The sequence below is a fragment of the Anoplolepis gracilipes genome, chromosome 17 (assembly GCF_047496725.1).
Source record: "Anoplolepis gracilipes chromosome 17, ASM4749672v1, whole genome shotgun sequence".
Lineage (NCBI taxonomy): Eukaryota > Metazoa > Arthropoda > Insecta > Hymenoptera > Formicidae > Anoplolepis > Anoplolepis gracilipes.
The window spans coordinates 9,108,014-9,125,661 of record NC_132986.1 but is presented as its reverse complement, the minus strand read 5'-3'; the positions used below and the strand labels follow the sequence as shown (position 1 = coordinate 9,125,661).

Genomic DNA, 17,648 nt, shown 5'->3' with positions numbered 1-17,648 from the left:
CGAGCTCTGTGTATCTCGGAAACGTGCTCGCGCATATTTATATAAAATGCTTTCCTATAAATGTACTTTCGCTCATATTTTTTTGACGTAGTCGAATGAATTTCGATTTTTTCTTAGCGAAAAGTACACTGGGTGTCATATTCGTCCCAACATTTCATCATTGTTATTAATAGAATAACAAAATGAGTATGAGTTTAATTCTCATCTTTTATATTATCTGATAAATCATTCTGTTTACCTTGACACATTCGCATACGGTACACCTAACTATATTTTAAATAATAACATTTGATTATATTTGCTGACGTGTTTATTAAAATTACTGTAAAAATGTAAATAATTTAACATTTCGATTTGGACGCACATTATTAGGTCGTAAAATAAAAATTATGTCGTCACATTTCTTATTTCGTGGAAGTATGATTTTTTTATTTTGTAATAGATACTTTTCGATGTATCGAGGATAAAATAGGCGTGAAACTGACATATTTTCAATAGCTGACAATAAAAGATTAATTAAGCGCCGTAATTTTTTCGAAGGATTGGCGTAATATAATATATCTCTCTCTCTCTCTCTCTCTCTCTCTCTCTGTATGTTCTATACAGTAAGAAGAAGAGCGGCGGCGAAGAAGAAGAAACTGAAAAATCTTGGCAAGAGCAAGAGCACCGACACGGAGGAGGAGGAAGGCGAGGACGACGGGGACGATGGTGAGTTGTATTTTACCAAATCGACATTCATCGAGTATTCTCTTCTTCTTGTTCACTTCTTTTACATTCGAGTTGTGATTCTTTCTCAGAGTGTTCGAATAAACATAAAATTGTGAAATCGAGACCAAGTTCAAGTAGTAAGGGATTTCACGATTTCTCAGTAGTCAGAATTTATGTTATGTCAATCGACGATTTCCTAAACAAATTGCAATAATATTTAATTAAAAAACGCCTGAAAAGTTTAGATTAATGAAATGTTAGAAAAACGAATTTACGAAAATTTAAATGATAATTAATGTTAAAATTTTGCAAGCCTGATGTTAAATGATGTTAAATCTGGGGAATATGCAAAAGTATTATGATACATCTTTAGAATTTCGTGCAAAGGAAATCGTTGGTATGCGAGAGATTTTGGCTCGCCTTTTTTATCTCGTTCTAAAACTTCTCTCTATTTATTGGCACGTTAGCGTACTTTCACGTTCGTCGACCTTGATATTTTGTGGATTTACGCCTGATTTCTCTCTTTTGTACTGAGAGAAAAAGAAAAGAACGATGCTGATCCCCTTCCCATAATTTTTGCCGATGAACATTCTAAACACACGCTATCAGATGCTCCTCTTGTTTCAGTGCCTAAGAAAAAGCTCAAAGGTAACTACAACCGTGAATGCCATGACTTTTCGTAAAGAGCAACGTAAAACAGACTGTATTCGTAATCTTATGTAACTGTTTTATTTTTGTATTTTTATTTGTGAAAGATTCTTTTATGGTTGGTAAAATACACATATATACAAGCAATATTGTGCGTATCACATTTACATATAATTAGACGCGGGCTATATCGCTTGGTAAATAAATTGTTTGGTACTTATTCGCGTATACAAGATGTATCAATAGTCACGCATCTGTGGACATGTACGTGCAGAAATTAATTTTCTCGCAGTAAAACGTAGTTCTAATAGGATGGCGATTTAGATGTCATTTCGGATAGCTTTACATGCTCTTGTTAAATGATACATTTTTTTCAGAATATATATACATTATATATTTAAAATATTTGAAAATACTTTACGATTGCAATGATATAAGCTTTGAAAAAAATAACAATCCAAAATTAATTCAATATCTCAATATCTCTTATGAAAATATATCACTATTCGAATATTATAGATTATTAAAGTATTTATTTATAATGCTTACCTTAATTTTCATTCGTCGGATCCTTTCGCGTAAGAATATATACTGGCAAAACGCACGTACTTTATACACACCTAGACGAAATATATTCGTCTCACGTAGCTAGATTACATATTATTTATCATAAAATCACAGTCTATGGTTATTTGTGGTAGAGAAATGTAAAACTATTGCATTCCATGTAATTACTCGAATCGATTTGCTGCTGATGTTGTGGCTGATACATATCACTCAAAATCACGCGGACATTACGCAAGAGACAGATTCAAGATCTCGACAGTTAATACATTTTTGTTTTCTAGGTATTGCTTCTCTATTGGCTGGTGTGTGTGTGTGTGCGTGTGTGTGTGTGTGTGTGTGTATGAGGAGAGGGAGGGAGGGAGGGCAACACATATTAATATTATCTTTTTTTTTTGTAGCCGAGAACATTCACACGATCGTCCTAAAATAAAATTTAAAGGGTAAAATTTAAATGTAAAATTTAAACGGTGCTTTGAATTAAATTTCTGAAAAAGGCATTATTATTTTAAATAGTTGAATTACGAAACTTAGTATAATAAGTATATTTTTTTTAAAAAAGAGCTATAAAAATTCTCTCTCTCTCTCTCTCTCTCTCTCTCTCTCTTTTTCTCTCTCTGTTTCTCTCTGTTCATCAATTTAAATATATATATATATTTTTTCAATATCAATAAAACTTTATTTTAAAATGATAATTGTAACGCATAATAATCTTTCTCTTTCTTTCTGTGAAATAATTTTTAATAAAGCGGATGGGTGCGAATGTTTCCGGTAGAGGTATTTAGATACCATGTGATGATAAAATATCAATTTTTTTTTATTATTAACTGATACGGCTATAATTTTAGCTAGCTAAAGCAAACTGACAGAACAGTAGAATATTTAGTATTGTCGAACGAGGAATTGAATCCCCTGAGTAGTGTTCTAGGAATCCCATAGAATTTGATAGATAGGCTAGATAGAGACTAGCCTGTCGACGTTTATACATAGCGATTGAGTAGCCAGAACATGTACGCATCATCATATATAGTCGTATCCGCTTGGTAGAATAATTTAGTATAGAACTATGCATCTATTTATATTCATCTTTCGTCGAAGAAAAATGAAATTATCTAATTCTTCCAGTCGATGTATAAAATAATTCTATGATTTGTTCAGAGTTCTCCACACAATATAGATTTTCTTTCGAAGCAGACTTATTATTAGAAGAATATCAATAAAGTTGAAAACAATTTTGAGTTAATATAGATCGTACTACTTTTTAAATCACATGATATTTTTGAATCCAATCTCAGAAATAGCTTAGTAAGTAGTAAGAAATATAAAAACGTATAGATATAGAAAAGATATTCTAAAATCAGAAATTATATAAATTGTATAAAAAAAAAAAAAAAAAAACATATATAATGCACATATAAAATTAACGATCGACTGGTTCACATCTGTAAAACATGTTCCAGCAATGTCGATTATGTTTCATGCTGAAGAGGTTTTTTCTATTTTATAGGGTTCTCGAGAACCTCCTACTTCAAGTCGAAGGTGAAAAAGCAGGGCACGTGTCTACAATTCTGGCGGGCCGAAAAGAGATTCAGGTTCTGGATACGCAATTCCGTCAAGTCGCAGCAGTTCTACTGGTTTGTCATCGTCCTTGTGTTCTTAAACACCATCTGCGTGGCCGTTGAACATTACGCTCAGCCGGATTGGCTCACCGATTTCCTCTGTAAGTGTCAATTATATCGCTATTTCTATTTAAAATAACCTTTTCGTGGCGCGTAAAAGTTTCCTCGGCTTATGAAGCGTCAACACGACGAACATTGAAAACAGTCAAATTTTGAAAATTTTCCACAGCTTAAATAATTTGAAGCTGTTGATGAAAAAATCAATCTCTTTTTATTCGCAGACTACGCAGAGTTTGTGTTCCTGGCCCTCTTCATGTGTGAAATGTTTATAAAGGTCTACGCGCTCGGTCCCCGCACATACTTCGAATCGAGCTTCAATCGCTTCGACTGCGTGGTCATCGCAGGTTCGATCTTCGAGGTGATCTGGTCCGCATTGAAGTCCGGCTCTTTCGGCCTCTCCGTCCTACGTGCCCTTAGACTCCTGAGAATTTTTAAAGTCACCAAATACTGGAAGAGCCTAAGGAACCTCGTGATATCGCTGCTAAGCTCTATGCGCAGCATCATCTCTCTCCTCTTCCTACTCTTCCTCTTCATCCTCATATTCGCGCTGCTCGGTATGCAGCTATTCGGCGGCCAGTTCAATTTCGACAAAGGCACGCCGCCCACCAATTTCAACACCTTTCCCATCGCACTACTCACTGTCTTCCAAGTGAGTACAACCGATTGCTATTATGACTTTAGCGTATATTCAAGGCATGAGATTCTTGTAGATGACAAACATAATTCATCAACGTAATTCAAGCATATATTATTATATGTATATACAATATATGAAAATACCGTATATATTCAATAGATATTCAATTTTTTTCATTGTGAAATGATCTCATGCTCAATTTTAATATAATATAAATATCACCTAATTTAATATTGCATATACATATAATTCGTGTATCTTAAAATTTACACACAATAAGATAGTAATTAAGTAAATATATAAGTAAGCGATATAGAGAGAAGAAAAAAAGATAATTTTACAACAAAAAATCTTCAACTTGTATAACAATTGATAATGTTGACAGATTTTGACTGGAGAAGACTGGAACGAAGTGATGTACCAGGGTATCGAGTCGCAGGGCATGGCCTACTCGCTCTACTTCATCGTGCTGGTACTCTTCGGTAACTACACCCTGCTGAACGTCTTCTTGGCTATCGCCGTCGACAATCTCGCGAACGCGCAGGAGTTGAGCGCCGCCGAAGAGGAACAGAAAGAGGAAGATAAGGAGAAGCAGTTGCAGGAGCTCGAGAAGGAGATCGAGTCGCTGCAAAAGCCCGGAGACGGTGGCGCACCAAAGGTGGAAATCTGCCCTCCAAGTCCAACCCAGAATTTGTAAGTTTCCCTTTTTTCTCTTGTCATTCGTCGAAATTCTCTCTTCTCGTCGCTGTCGTCTATATATTCTATACTAGAGTATAGAAAATATTTTTCATTTTGTAATTAAAATCGAAATAATGTTCCTGCTATATTGCTTTAAGTCGCGGAAACATTTTATGGCAGCTATGAGTTAAGAATAAAAATTTAGAAGAATCATTGATATAGAATTTGCCTAAAATTATTCTTCTCACAATCTCGTCACAATAATTATTAAAAGAAAAGAAAATCGAAGAAGACACAAAATAAAGAATGTTTCGTCTTTTTTTAGCAGAGATGGAAGAGGTGATAACCAAGTGTCCGAAGAGAGGAGGCAGGATGAAGATGACGATACGGGACCAAAACCAATGCTGCCATACTCCTCCATGTTTATACTGTCCCCTACGAATCCGTAAGTTCGATCGTTATAATTTTTTCTTCCAAATTAATGAATTGTTATTCTCGACGCGAATAACGATGCTTTCTGCTCGCAGCGTAAGAAGAGCCGCCCACTGGGTCGTAAACCTTCGGTACTTCGACTTCTTCATAATGGTGGTGATATCGCTATCGAGTATCGCGCTGGCCGCCGAGGATCCCGTCTCGGAGAGCGCGCCGAGGAACAGGATCCTCAATTACTTCGATTACGCGTTCACCGGCGTCTTCACCATCGAGATGGTGCTGAAAATCGTCGACCTTGGCATCATACTGCATCCGGGCTCATATTTGCGCGAGTTCTGGAACATTATGGACGCGGTCGTAGTGATATGCGCCATGGTGTCGTTTGCCTTCGACATGACCGGCAGCTCGGCCGGCCAGAACCTCTCGACTATAAAGTCGCTACGAGTGTTGCGAGTGCTCAGGCCACTTAAGACGATAAAGCGTGTACCGAAGCTCAAGGCGGTGTTCGACTGCGTGGTAAACAGTCTCAAGAACGTCATTAACATTCTCATAGTGTACATATTATTTCAATTCATATTCGCTGTGATCGCGGTGCAGCTGTTCAATGGCAAATTTTTCTACTGCACTGACGAGAGCAAGTATACGAAACAGGATTGCCAGTGAGTATGTTACAGATCTTTCCATTTACTTTTATTTGTCAAAAGAAGCGTTTCGAAAAGTATGAATAAATATGTTAGATCATTGATAATCATAATGATTGAAACGTACGCACACCAAGATATTTATTTTTTAATCGTATAATGTATAAACCATGAATACTGCAGGGGGGAATAAATGAGAACTAATTTCATTTTTACAACAGAGGTCAATACTTCGTTTTCGAAGAAGGTAACATGCTGCCGGAGCTCAAAAACCGGAGCTGGCAACCCCAGTCCTTTCACTATGACAACGTCATGGTGGCTATGCTGACGCTGTTCGCCGTCCAGACCGGCGAAGGCTGGCCGCAAATTCTGCAGAACTCGATGGCGGCCACATACGAGAACATGGGCCCCATCCAAAACTTTCGCATTGAGATGTCCATTTTTTACATCGTTTACTTCATCGTCTTTCCGTTCTTCTTCGTCAACATCTTCGTGGCCTTGATTATCATCACATTTCAGGAGCAAGGAGAGGCTGAACTACAGGACGGTGAAATTGATAAGAATCAGGTGATGTCCCGCGCATCGATTGTTTTTCCACTTGCATCAAATTCAACGGTTGTCAAAATATATTCCACGTTTTTTTTTTTTTTTTTTTTTTTATTGACAATCTATATTAAAATTACAGAGATTTTTCTTCCAAGACATGATTTTTTTTATATTTTGTATGTATTTTTTACATGTAATTTTTCATTAATTTAAATTTTCTTCTGTATCGCATGCAAAGTGAAATAATGCGATTGAGTAAGAATATGCCTTTTAATTAGCACATTAATAATTTTCTGTTAATCTTTCAGAAATCTTGTATAGACTTTACAATACAAGCTCGCCCGCTCGAGAGGTACATGCCGAAAGAACGGAATAGCGTAAAGTACAAAATCTGGAGGATAGTCGTATCCACACCATTTGAATATTTTATCATGATCCTCATCGTATTGAATACGGTACTGCTTATGATGAAGGTAAGTGTCACGTAATCTCTTTTGCACTCAAATTTCTCTAGAGAGAATTTCGCTAATCAGATTACAAATTTTTCTTCCCGATCAGCTCCGATATAAAAAAAAAAACGCGGTAATGAATCCTGAAATACGTCTTTTGAGCAATCGAAAGCAAAAATTATGTTTAAAAATCCTTTCGAACACAAATTAAATCAGTTCAAAAGAATTTTTATAAATTTTAAGACTGACTTTGTTTTCGATTTCTCTTCTGTCGTGGCTTTAAATAAGAAAGAGACATAAGTGCAAATTATCATTTTTAAGTATGTATCAATTGAGTAGAAAGCATTTCTTTTTTATTATTATAAATTTAAAATCTAGATAATATTCCTGCCTGTAAAAAATATTTTCTTTACAATTAAATATAAAATAACAATATATCTAAAATGTTTAATTTAAGGAATAAAAATTCGGCACATTTAGATCTCAATCTTGATAAAGCTGCGATATATCGTCAATTTATTTTTGAGTCGTGCGATACTTATCGTCTGACGGTTTCTTATCAATGTCCGCGCGTGCTTTTGACGTTAATGTTAAAATCTGTTAAATCTATCGGCAATTTTAACCAATCGACAAACAGTATCGTCTCTTATTAGCATAACGAAGATACACGAGAACGTAAATGACTGTACCATATTTATATATCACGTTATATATACGTACGAGGACATTGTTGTTCTTGCCTGCTGATATTTTCTAATCGTTTTCTTTGTATAACTGTATCACCCTTGTATTTTATCAATACGTGTACACAGCTATGTCGAATTTTATCTTATCCCGTTTTTTGAATCTACCCTCGCAAAATTTTTCCTTTTCAAGCGATATATATATTGTCCGTGTCATTTTTACATCTTATTTCAGAAATTAATTTACCTTTCTGATAATCGACTAACGATTCATATTATTTTTCTCTTTTCAACTATAATTGATGAGTCGTGCATCTAATTTAATCATTATTCTGCGTGTTTATTTTAATTAACACAGTATACTTTTAACGAATTAAATTTGCAAGTATTTGTAGACTCTCAAAGTATTAAGCAAATTTTTGTAAAACCCGATTTATGTTTAACATTAAAATTATAAAGCAAATTAGTAGTACATCAATTTGTATGGTAATTTTTATAACGTAAACATTTTTATTCTCATTTTAATACTTTGAGGGCCAATAAAATAAAATAGAATGTTTTGTTTGTTTTTTTTTTTTTTTTTTTTTTTTTGCTCAGTTTCTTTACTTTAATTTTGTCGTATATTCTCGTATTCTCTTTATTTTTCTTATCCTAAAATCAATTTCTGATCCCTCGTTCGACCAATTGCATGGCTGCCGCTGTGTCCTCGTTTTCGAAGTAGATATATTCGAAAACGTGCGAAAGGAACACGTTTTTGAACATCAATGTGATATCCACAACAACACACACAAATACTAACACGACGTGCGTTCGACTTTTGTGTTTCGCCTTGCTAATACCATGTTTTAACTGGTAGTGAGGTGAAGCAGTCGCGTTGCACCTCAACTCATCCTCGCTTGATATAACTGAAATGATTAGAAACCAGGGTGCCGAAAAAGATTGCACCTTCTTGGCGTTTACGAGTCCTGCACGCGAGCCCACATGCTGTTCTAATGTACCCTTTTTAATCTTTTTGATTCCTTTTTTTTCGGTATCTCTCTCCAAATGCAAAAACGAAGATTTTTCAAATAACTTAAAAATTTATTACATTTATATGAAGTAAAGTTGAGTAATTAAATTTTTGATGAAATGAAAACAATGCAAAAAAATTAGTAGTTGTTAAGAAATTATTGAAAAATATTGTTTATTTAATAATATAGCCATGATTCATAAATAATAATTATAATTTTGTAATAATTTTATGAGATTATTAAAATGATTAGAAGATGTTCAATAATTTTGACTAATTGTTAATTTTATTTTTAAAAAAGTTTTTTTTTTACATTGTGTTCTACTTATATTTGGTATATTTATCAAATTTTATCTTACTTATTTAATAATAAATAAATAAATCTGAAAATATATATACATATATATATATATATATATATTTGGGTTCATTGGATTTTAAATAAAAAATTTATTTGATGTGAATTTTATTATCTTCAAGTTATTTGCATTATTACTAGTTCTTCTGAGTAGCTAAAAATTAAACGCTTTTACCATAAATGGCAATTGTATTTCTCTGCGGAATTTTTAATTTAATTGATTTTCCCAATCTCTTTTATTTACTTACTGTTAGAATAAATGAGCGCAAATCGACAAGAGGGAAAAGTAGTCGGATTCGCGCATACTTTCAATCTTAAACTAAATTCTAAGCTCGACTCTAAATTTCTTCGTTTGCTTCCCAGTTCCCTTGACTTGTACAGTTTATAAGAACGCACGAGATAGATATCAACCTTCATTTCTCTTTGGAACGAGACCACAGCTTGAGCCCGGAGTCATTGAATTAGAGATATAGACACACACGTGCTGATTCGAATTCACATGCAATGCCCGATTATATGATTTGTGGTCGGACTTGTTTGCCTGAAAGAAAAGATAAGAAAACACACAGAATGTTCAGATCACTTGCACACGCACTGCACCAGGTCTTGAGAGCACATACCAAGGGTGAGATACTATGTGTTCACATTGTTCGATACGCTTGCGCGAACGAGGAAAGACAATTTTCATTATTGCTTTGGAATTACTGTAAAAATGATAGAATTTCGACATTATGAGAAAAATCTTCGGAAGGAAATAGTGGCATAAAAAATAAATAATCATTTTATTTGTTTTATATTTTATGAATAAAATAATTAACTTGTGACTTGATTAATTGAAAGAAAATTTCTTCTTTTCTAAATATATGATGTTTCTTTATTTTCAAATTAAGAGATTAGTTATTCTAATCCCACATAATAGTTAATACTTATTAAAACAGTTATGTAATTTTTTAAATTATGACATAGCATATGTTAAAATCAATTTTCGACACTAATCGATTATAATTGATTGCCTTTCCGTTCGAACGGCGACCAATGTACGATGTATATACGTATATACGTATTGGATGTCCATGCACTTCTCACACACGTGCAAAACTGCGTGTCGCATGCTGGCTGCCGCCGAAACAGATCGACCAATATTAGAAATTGAACGAAACAGCAACAACATTAGATATTCACTGAATGTGTGTGTGTGTGTGTGTTTTACAATGACAGAAAACACACTCTGCACGGGGCGCGTTCGCACGTTTTACCTTTTCCTCTTTCCTCTCCATAAAAAAAAAAAAAAAAAAAAAAAGGAAAAGACACAGACTGCAAAAAGATGTGAGCACTTCGAGAAACGAAGTTTTGTAAGTCCTGACGATCCTTCGTTAATTGAATTGCACTCTTTTTGTGTTCACTTACTTTAAGTACCTTTGTTTGGTTGTTTCTCTTACGTTTCCTTCCATCGTTTCTCTCTTTTTCTTATCACAATCTTTATCAGTTTCGCGACTAGTTTCTTTAGACACTTAGATTCGTATAAATCCAACTTCTAGCCTAGACTCCGTGGAAGATGATGACAAGAAGAGAATTAATTTCAAATGACATATAAAAAATATATACTATAAAAAGGCAGTCAAATTCCAGGTGTTTTTTTCTTTGCAATTTTATGCATTATCGTTTCAATACAATTTAAATATTATATTTGACGCTTATCGATTAACGTACTAATAACGTGGGAATTTTAAATAGATTTTCCTCCATTTTTTTCAAATGTCAGTAATAATAGTATTGTTTTATTTCTAGTATTATCATAATAATATTGTTTTGATTTATGTATAACATTTAAAAGATTTTTCTAGATCTCCTCTTTATGTATTTTAATGTTTATTTTAAAAATTTGAAAAGAGAGAAAAAATTTCTTGAAAGATTTTTTTGTAGATATAATATTAAATGATTTTCTTCTTGTCGTTGCTTCCGAATGTGTCTATATCATTCAGGAAATCCCCAATATACAATCCATTAATGTCAATTAAGATCAGAAGACCAATTAATTATCAATTATACCAGTATGATCAAGATATCTCATGTTAATCAATTGAAGAGATGTACAACACAAAGTGCATATAATGGTACTGGTATATCCATGTATACACAGTTGACATATGCATCACATTCGTTGAAAGACCAGTCGCAAGAATATAAGGAAACAAACAACATTTCATTAAATATATATTTCCACACACACCCAGTAGGTTCGTACACGTATAAGTTAATGACGATATATATATGAAAAAAAAAAAAAAGATTTCCTCCCCACATTGTTCGGATAAATAAGACGACATATATCATTATATTTTTAACATATATGTAATTAGCATATTTCTCGCGCTTTATTAAACATGTCATATACGATTAAAACTGTGTACCAATTCGTGACACATGAATAAGCTGACTTATAACATTGATTCGCAAATTATTGTCGAATGTAATATAATTTATTTAAAATTTTATATTATCTCTATTTTATTCTTATTCTAAAAAGTATTTACTTTCGCTATCCTATGGTTGATACAACTTTGACAACTGTGTAAATGAAATAGCATGAAAGAAATGAGGCTGCTTCAGCAGGGTTAATTGAAACGTTCTCAGAATGATTTTACATACGACACGTTATTGTGATAAGAGTGGAAACTATTATAAATTTGTTAATTAAATCTAAAGATACAAACGATTCCACAGCTCTATGCATATCTTTATTTTGTCTTCGCGCATATAACATATTAATCTTGCTGATGCAAGTTTTACCTCATTATTACGCTACCTATTGTGCAGCACAGAATGTTCATGTATCGGTGCACAGAGTTTCAGCGTGAAAGAGAAAAAGAAAATAAAAACGGAGCCACTTCTTCCTTTCTCATCGGTGAAGAGAAGGAAAGAGGGTCGTGCTAATAAAATAAAAAAAAAAAAAATAAATAAATAAAAAGTAAAATAAAATAAAAAAAGAAAAGAAAATTTCATCTACACGAATCATGCAGTTTTATAAACTTTTACATACATATTTTGTTTGTTTGTCGGCCGTGTATTTGTCAGTGTATGCATTGCAGTATCATCAGCAACCCGACTCGTTAAAGAATACGCTGAAGTACATGAACATGTGCTTCACGGGGATGTTTACTGTCGAGTGCATACTGAAGATCGCCGCATACGGCGTAAAGGTAGGCTCCATACACTACCAACAATTTTCTCTCATCGAACTTCTCAGTATATTCCGAATAAAGCGAGATTCATAATTCGAAACTCTCGCCAGGTCGAGTAGCGCGAAAAATGGCTCTTCGTAAACGTTTCCCAAAATGAGAAGCTTGACAATTTAAATCTACAACAGTTGGAATAATTAAAATCTAGTCCTTAAAAATACGTAAATAAGTAATCAAGATCAGAAAATAATTTAATGATAAATATATATTAAATGTAAATTACGTACATTGATTTGATCAGAATAGAATATAAAAAAGAGAATACAATATATATATATATATAGTAAATATAATATATATAGTAAAAAAAAAAAAAAAAAATCGTGAAAAGGGAACGCGTCACGAGGGTCAATTTTCGCGTCGCCCGGTAAGTGCCGCTTATTAGAAAGTAATTAGAGCGTTTCTTCGCGAGTACCGATGTAACAATACAAACGTCTTGAATATTCTCGGTACTCCGGGGACATTCCGTATACTTTCTATTCTCGCGCGTGTACAAGTATATAGAATATACTATTTAGTGAACTTTCTGTGCGCAGGGCTGAACAAGCGCTAGATGCTGTCGGAGTAGTTGTAGCGTTTCCATTTCTCGATATACCTCGTACGAACATATAGATATGTATCTCGATAGAACTAGAATGGTATTTTTTTTTTTTTCGATGGTGCTCTTCTATGCAAGGATGCATTATCATAGCTGTGCAAGATCCTAGATAGAACTTTTTTTTTTTTTATTACACGTACTTACTCTCGCTGTTTTGTCTTTGGGAACCAAACCAGTAAGATGAACTCTACAAGTACTTTAGTATGCAGAAAATGCTCAGCTCTGTACACGTAATCGAGCTTCAGGGCAATTTGGGAAGATAGATTTAAAACTTTCACTTTTATCTCCTTCTGATTCTGAATTTGTTTTTTCAAAATTTAAATACTCTAATTATGCGAAAAAGAGACCTTTTTGTTAATATTTTTGCCTCATTTTTAAGCTTATATTTAGTTTACATTTGTTATTTACTGTGATTAAGCATTGATTTAAATAATTTTGGGCCACTTTTAATTTAAGAAACATTGTAATTAAGAAAACACAATCATGTAAACTTAATAATTCAGAATCATGTATAAATATTTATTATATATAAAATATTATATGTAAGAGAAAATAATGCTATACAAATCTTCCCAGATTTTCTAAATCCACATATAATTACACTGAACACAACGATAACGGGATCAAATCACTGATTGCAAATTTAATATTGTGGTTTTGCTTTTAGTAAACAATAATAATTTGCATTTTTACGAGATTAATTTACTTATCTATTTTATCCCGTTATTACAAAGCTAATTACACTAACTTCATACAAGATACTAAATTTTAGATTACGTTTGAATATTTATATAAAATACATATAGATATTCGATCGTGAACATTCTAGAGCGAGTTTATCGGCAAAAAACGAAATGTTATTGTACTTTGCATCATATAGTTAAACGAAGCTTATACAAAGCTGACAAGCACGCTCTTAGAGTTTGAATCAAAATGCAATTCACACATATTTACAATCAATTACACTTACACATACTCAGACATGAAGAGTCATATGTCATACACCTGGCACTCACGGATACCCAAACACGACAAAAATCGAGAACATATCTCTTACATCGGGTTATTTTCAGTTGGTCTGTCTTCCTTGCTCTTTCTCTCTGTCTATCTATTTCTTCCTCTCACTCTTCTCTCTATCTCTCTGTTTTTTTCTTTTTCTGTCTTCTTGTATGTTCTGTTTTCGCGCTCGTCGTCTTGATTTCCAAAGTACTTTCAAACCGACAACTCAAAACGGGCGGGAAATAAATCCAAGAGGAAGTCTCAAATATCGAAGATAGGTGTACAGAAAGAAAGCTCCGTTTTTTGACATTCCTTGCATGCCTTGCCCGTCGCCTTGCCTGCATCCGCACGCAATCACTTGCACGGTCTGATATGTTTTTGATCCTCGCATGCATACATCACGATTATTATGACTGCGTGTTTTTGCCGGCCGGAAATAATGACAGTGGCGATGACGAAGTGACGAGAATGATGATGATGATGATAATGATGATGATGATGATGATGATGATGATGATGATGATGATGATGATAATGATGATGATGATGATGATGATGGTGATCATAACAATGATCAATACGATAATCATGACAAGATTAAAATCGAGGAGTGGCCGCGAAAGCGTTCCTCGTTCCTATTCATGCACGCATGCCATTGTGTTGTGGGAAAGAGTATAAATTTTCGTCTCACGAGCACACACTCAGCACACATGGAATTGAACGTCGTATACATACCGATCGAGATTTACGTACACACATACGAGAAATTCTCTTGAAAAATTACCCTGTGAGAGATTGGTTAGATTTGCTTGGTAACGTGGAAGAAGAAATGTCTTTTCATTAAAAAAATAAAGAGAAATCAAATTTAGTTGTTGCAAAATTAATGTAATTTAAAATAACAGCGTTTTATTAAAGCAATATAATTATAATTGTGTCCAAAAAACATAAATTTGTATATTTTGATATATTTGATGTATAAAATATCATAAATATCATAAAATTCGTACCATAAAAAATGTTTGATTAAACAAAAATAGTAGCTAGCGTAATTAAAGAAAATTTGCTTTTCCACTTTACAAACTTTTGTGATATATTACTGAAATTAGTAATTAAAATACAAATATTTAATAAAAGTTTCAAAGAAAATTTAAAAGTAAAAAAATCAATAATAATTTCGAGAAATATCTTTTATCTCATAAGAAAATATATTTTCTGATTTTGCGCAAAGAAATGTTTTTTCTAAAAATCCAACAGGAGTTTTTTCCGCTTGGAACGAAAAATAGATGAAACAAGCGATCAAATACAGAGATTAATTAATAGAGGATAAAGAGATATATATAATAAATATATGCACATATGTGTGTGACATATATGCAGGACACACAATGGAATATATTAGAATTTGGGTTGTGTTACGTCTGTGTGTTGGGTGTATTTTGTAGTATCACGAAGCGCCGGCAGTTTTATTGGACTTCTTGACCATCGTGAACTTGGTCGTCACTCTCCTTTTCCTCATTGAGTGCATCCTTAAACTCATCGCCTTCGGATGCAAGGTATAAACAAGCCTCTTAAATCGCTCTAACTTCATCACTCTCACTCGACTCACACCGCAATTATATACCACTGTAATTCCACCAAGACTGATATTATTCATCGGTCATCATTGATTGCGTGATTTTACCGGTCGGAGGATTCACGTGAAGAAAGTGGGGATCCCGAAAACTGGCGAGAGGAACGGAAGGGAACACACCGAGACATCGCGAAACTGCTTGTCGCGAATAAAATAAAAATATTTGACAATTCAAAGTAAAATTTCTTGGTACGAGATTTCTACACAAATCTGTATAGTTATTCAAGAAGTAGCAATTGCCAGAAAACAGGATTTCGTCATTTATGAATTGAAAATAATTTATTATTTTTCCTCGAAGATTTTTTTGTTAGATATTAAATTAACCTCGATGTAAATATTAATATAAATATTAAGATGATGATAAAGTATTTAATTAAGAGTAATATATATTTACTGAACGGTTCTTTCTTTTTGCAATTAAATAAAAATTTTTAAACAACTTAAAATTGCTTTAGAAGAATGAATAGATAATAAAAGTTTAATTTATTTATTTAATCATGCCGTGTTTTTAATAACTTTTTCATAAAATAATTGTCAAAAGAGATATTCGAAATTATAACGCAAATTAAAAAATTTAATAAAAAAAAACGATCAAATTAATTTTTGCCGAAAAATAATCATTTCAAAGTCAAAGTCAGAATGAAAAAATAAACTCTAACATAAATTTGACACAGAAATACTTATCTAAATTTATTTGTATAAAAAATCCTTGTATTAAATAACTGATTCAATATGTGATACTGTTTTTTATATATTGCGTGATATCAAATGACGATTCCTTTTTTCTGGTTCAAAGTAGTAAAACGTTGAAACATTAAATTCGCGTGTCTCTATCTATCTCTCTCTCTCTCTCTAGTTTGCTTGCTATTACCGGCATGCTCCCGTAGATACTTCTCTAGAGGAGATCCCGTCACTTGTACTCCAGCCGATTATCGATCACCAAAGCGTAAACATGGGTAAACGCTTTAGAGAAAAAAACGATCTCGCAAGAGCAGATCTCTTCGTTTTCGTGGATCTGCAATTCTTCTATAAACATTTCAAGCTGAACATTACAATCGATGTATGGACATTACTATTATTATTACGAGTGTAAAGGTGAAAAAGTTAAAATTTAGCTTTTAACAGAAATAAGCGTAAGAAGAGATAATATGACGTACATTTTTAATTATTTAATTAGTAAATTAATGAAATTAATAAACAAATAAAGGTATATTCACACAACTTAATGTTTATTATAAAAGTATAAGTTTTCATTTCTCAAAATTAAATTATTTTTTACGATTACAATAATTTTCTACAATAATTTAAGCAAAAATAAAAATAAAATTACACGATAAAATCAACAGAACATCTATTTAACTATATAATTAAATAATATTGATAATTAATTGAATAACAGTAATTTCGTTTAAAAATTATTCTACGATACGAAGAGATTTGTTCAATAATCATAACAATATACAGAAGCACACATTACAAAATTTCAATCATAGAAAATATGACATTCATATAGGAGTGCTCATAAACACACATGCACACAACACATGTACACAGGAACTTACACACACATACACTAAATAGCGTGTACATTCACAGAAGAAACAGATTGTGTCATATTTCTTGTATTCTGGAATCGGAAGTCTTGTAGTTTCTTCTTTAGTTGTAGCTACATATCTCACACTCGAAAACTACACCCAAGTTCGTTCAATAGATCACCGAGACATGTAAATGATTCGTAAAGATTATTTGCTTGCTGTGAATATTTACGTAGGTCAAGACACGATGAAGACAAAGATAATTTTAAAAAATCAAAGGGACGCCAAAAATAATAATGAATTATTTATTATTGATATGATGGAATGTTTGTATGTTATTTATTTTTAATTTCTCTCTCTCTCTCTCTCTCTCTCTCTCTCTCTCTCTCTCTCTAAACTCTTATTTCTTTTATTTTTCTGAGCAATTACAGCACAAGATCGATTAGGAAAAGCGTCTTGACAAGGTAAGCAACGCAATAATCTTAAATGTGATAAAAATGTAAAAAAAATATTTTAATGAAATATTAATCCAATTTTAAAAAATATGTGAATATCTCGTATATATTTTCAGCTATCTATGTACGGAGCGAAAACGTGTGTGAAATTTTGAATAAC

General features: G+C 32.8%; 1 protein-coding gene across 20 annotated transcripts in view; it reads left to right on the top strand.

The window, feature by feature from the left end:
• The window catches only part of Cac (calcium voltage-gated channel subunit cacophony), a 160,617-nt gene that overhangs the window by 114,105 nt on the left and 28,864 nt on the right, over positions 1-17,648 (top strand). For 14 of the 20 annotated variants that reach the window (XR_012048341.1, XM_072909374.1, XM_072909365.1 and 11 more), the window contains 9 exons: positions 607-708; positions 3,428-3,640; positions 3,821-4,248; positions 4,622-4,929; positions 5,240-5,359; positions 5,442-6,005; positions 6,209-6,554; positions 6,842-7,006; positions 12,122-12,232. Coding sequence is in view for 19 of the 20 variants with exons in the window: in XM_072909374.1 (XP_072765475.1) it covers positions 607-708; positions 3,428-3,640; positions 3,821-4,248; positions 4,622-4,929; positions 5,240-5,359; positions 5,442-6,005; positions 6,209-6,554; positions 6,842-7,006; positions 12,122-12,232 (2,357 nt within the window). In the remaining variant the exon portion in view is untranslated. Of the gene's footprint in view, positions 1-606; positions 709-3,427; positions 3,641-3,820; positions 4,249-4,621; positions 4,930-5,239; positions 5,360-5,441; positions 6,006-6,208; positions 6,555-6,841; positions 7,007-12,121; positions 12,233-15,310; positions 15,422-17,648 lie in introns of all 20 variants that reach the window. The other 6 variants (XM_072909368.1, XM_072909364.1, XM_072909366.1 and 3 more) reach the window with 3 other exon arrangements.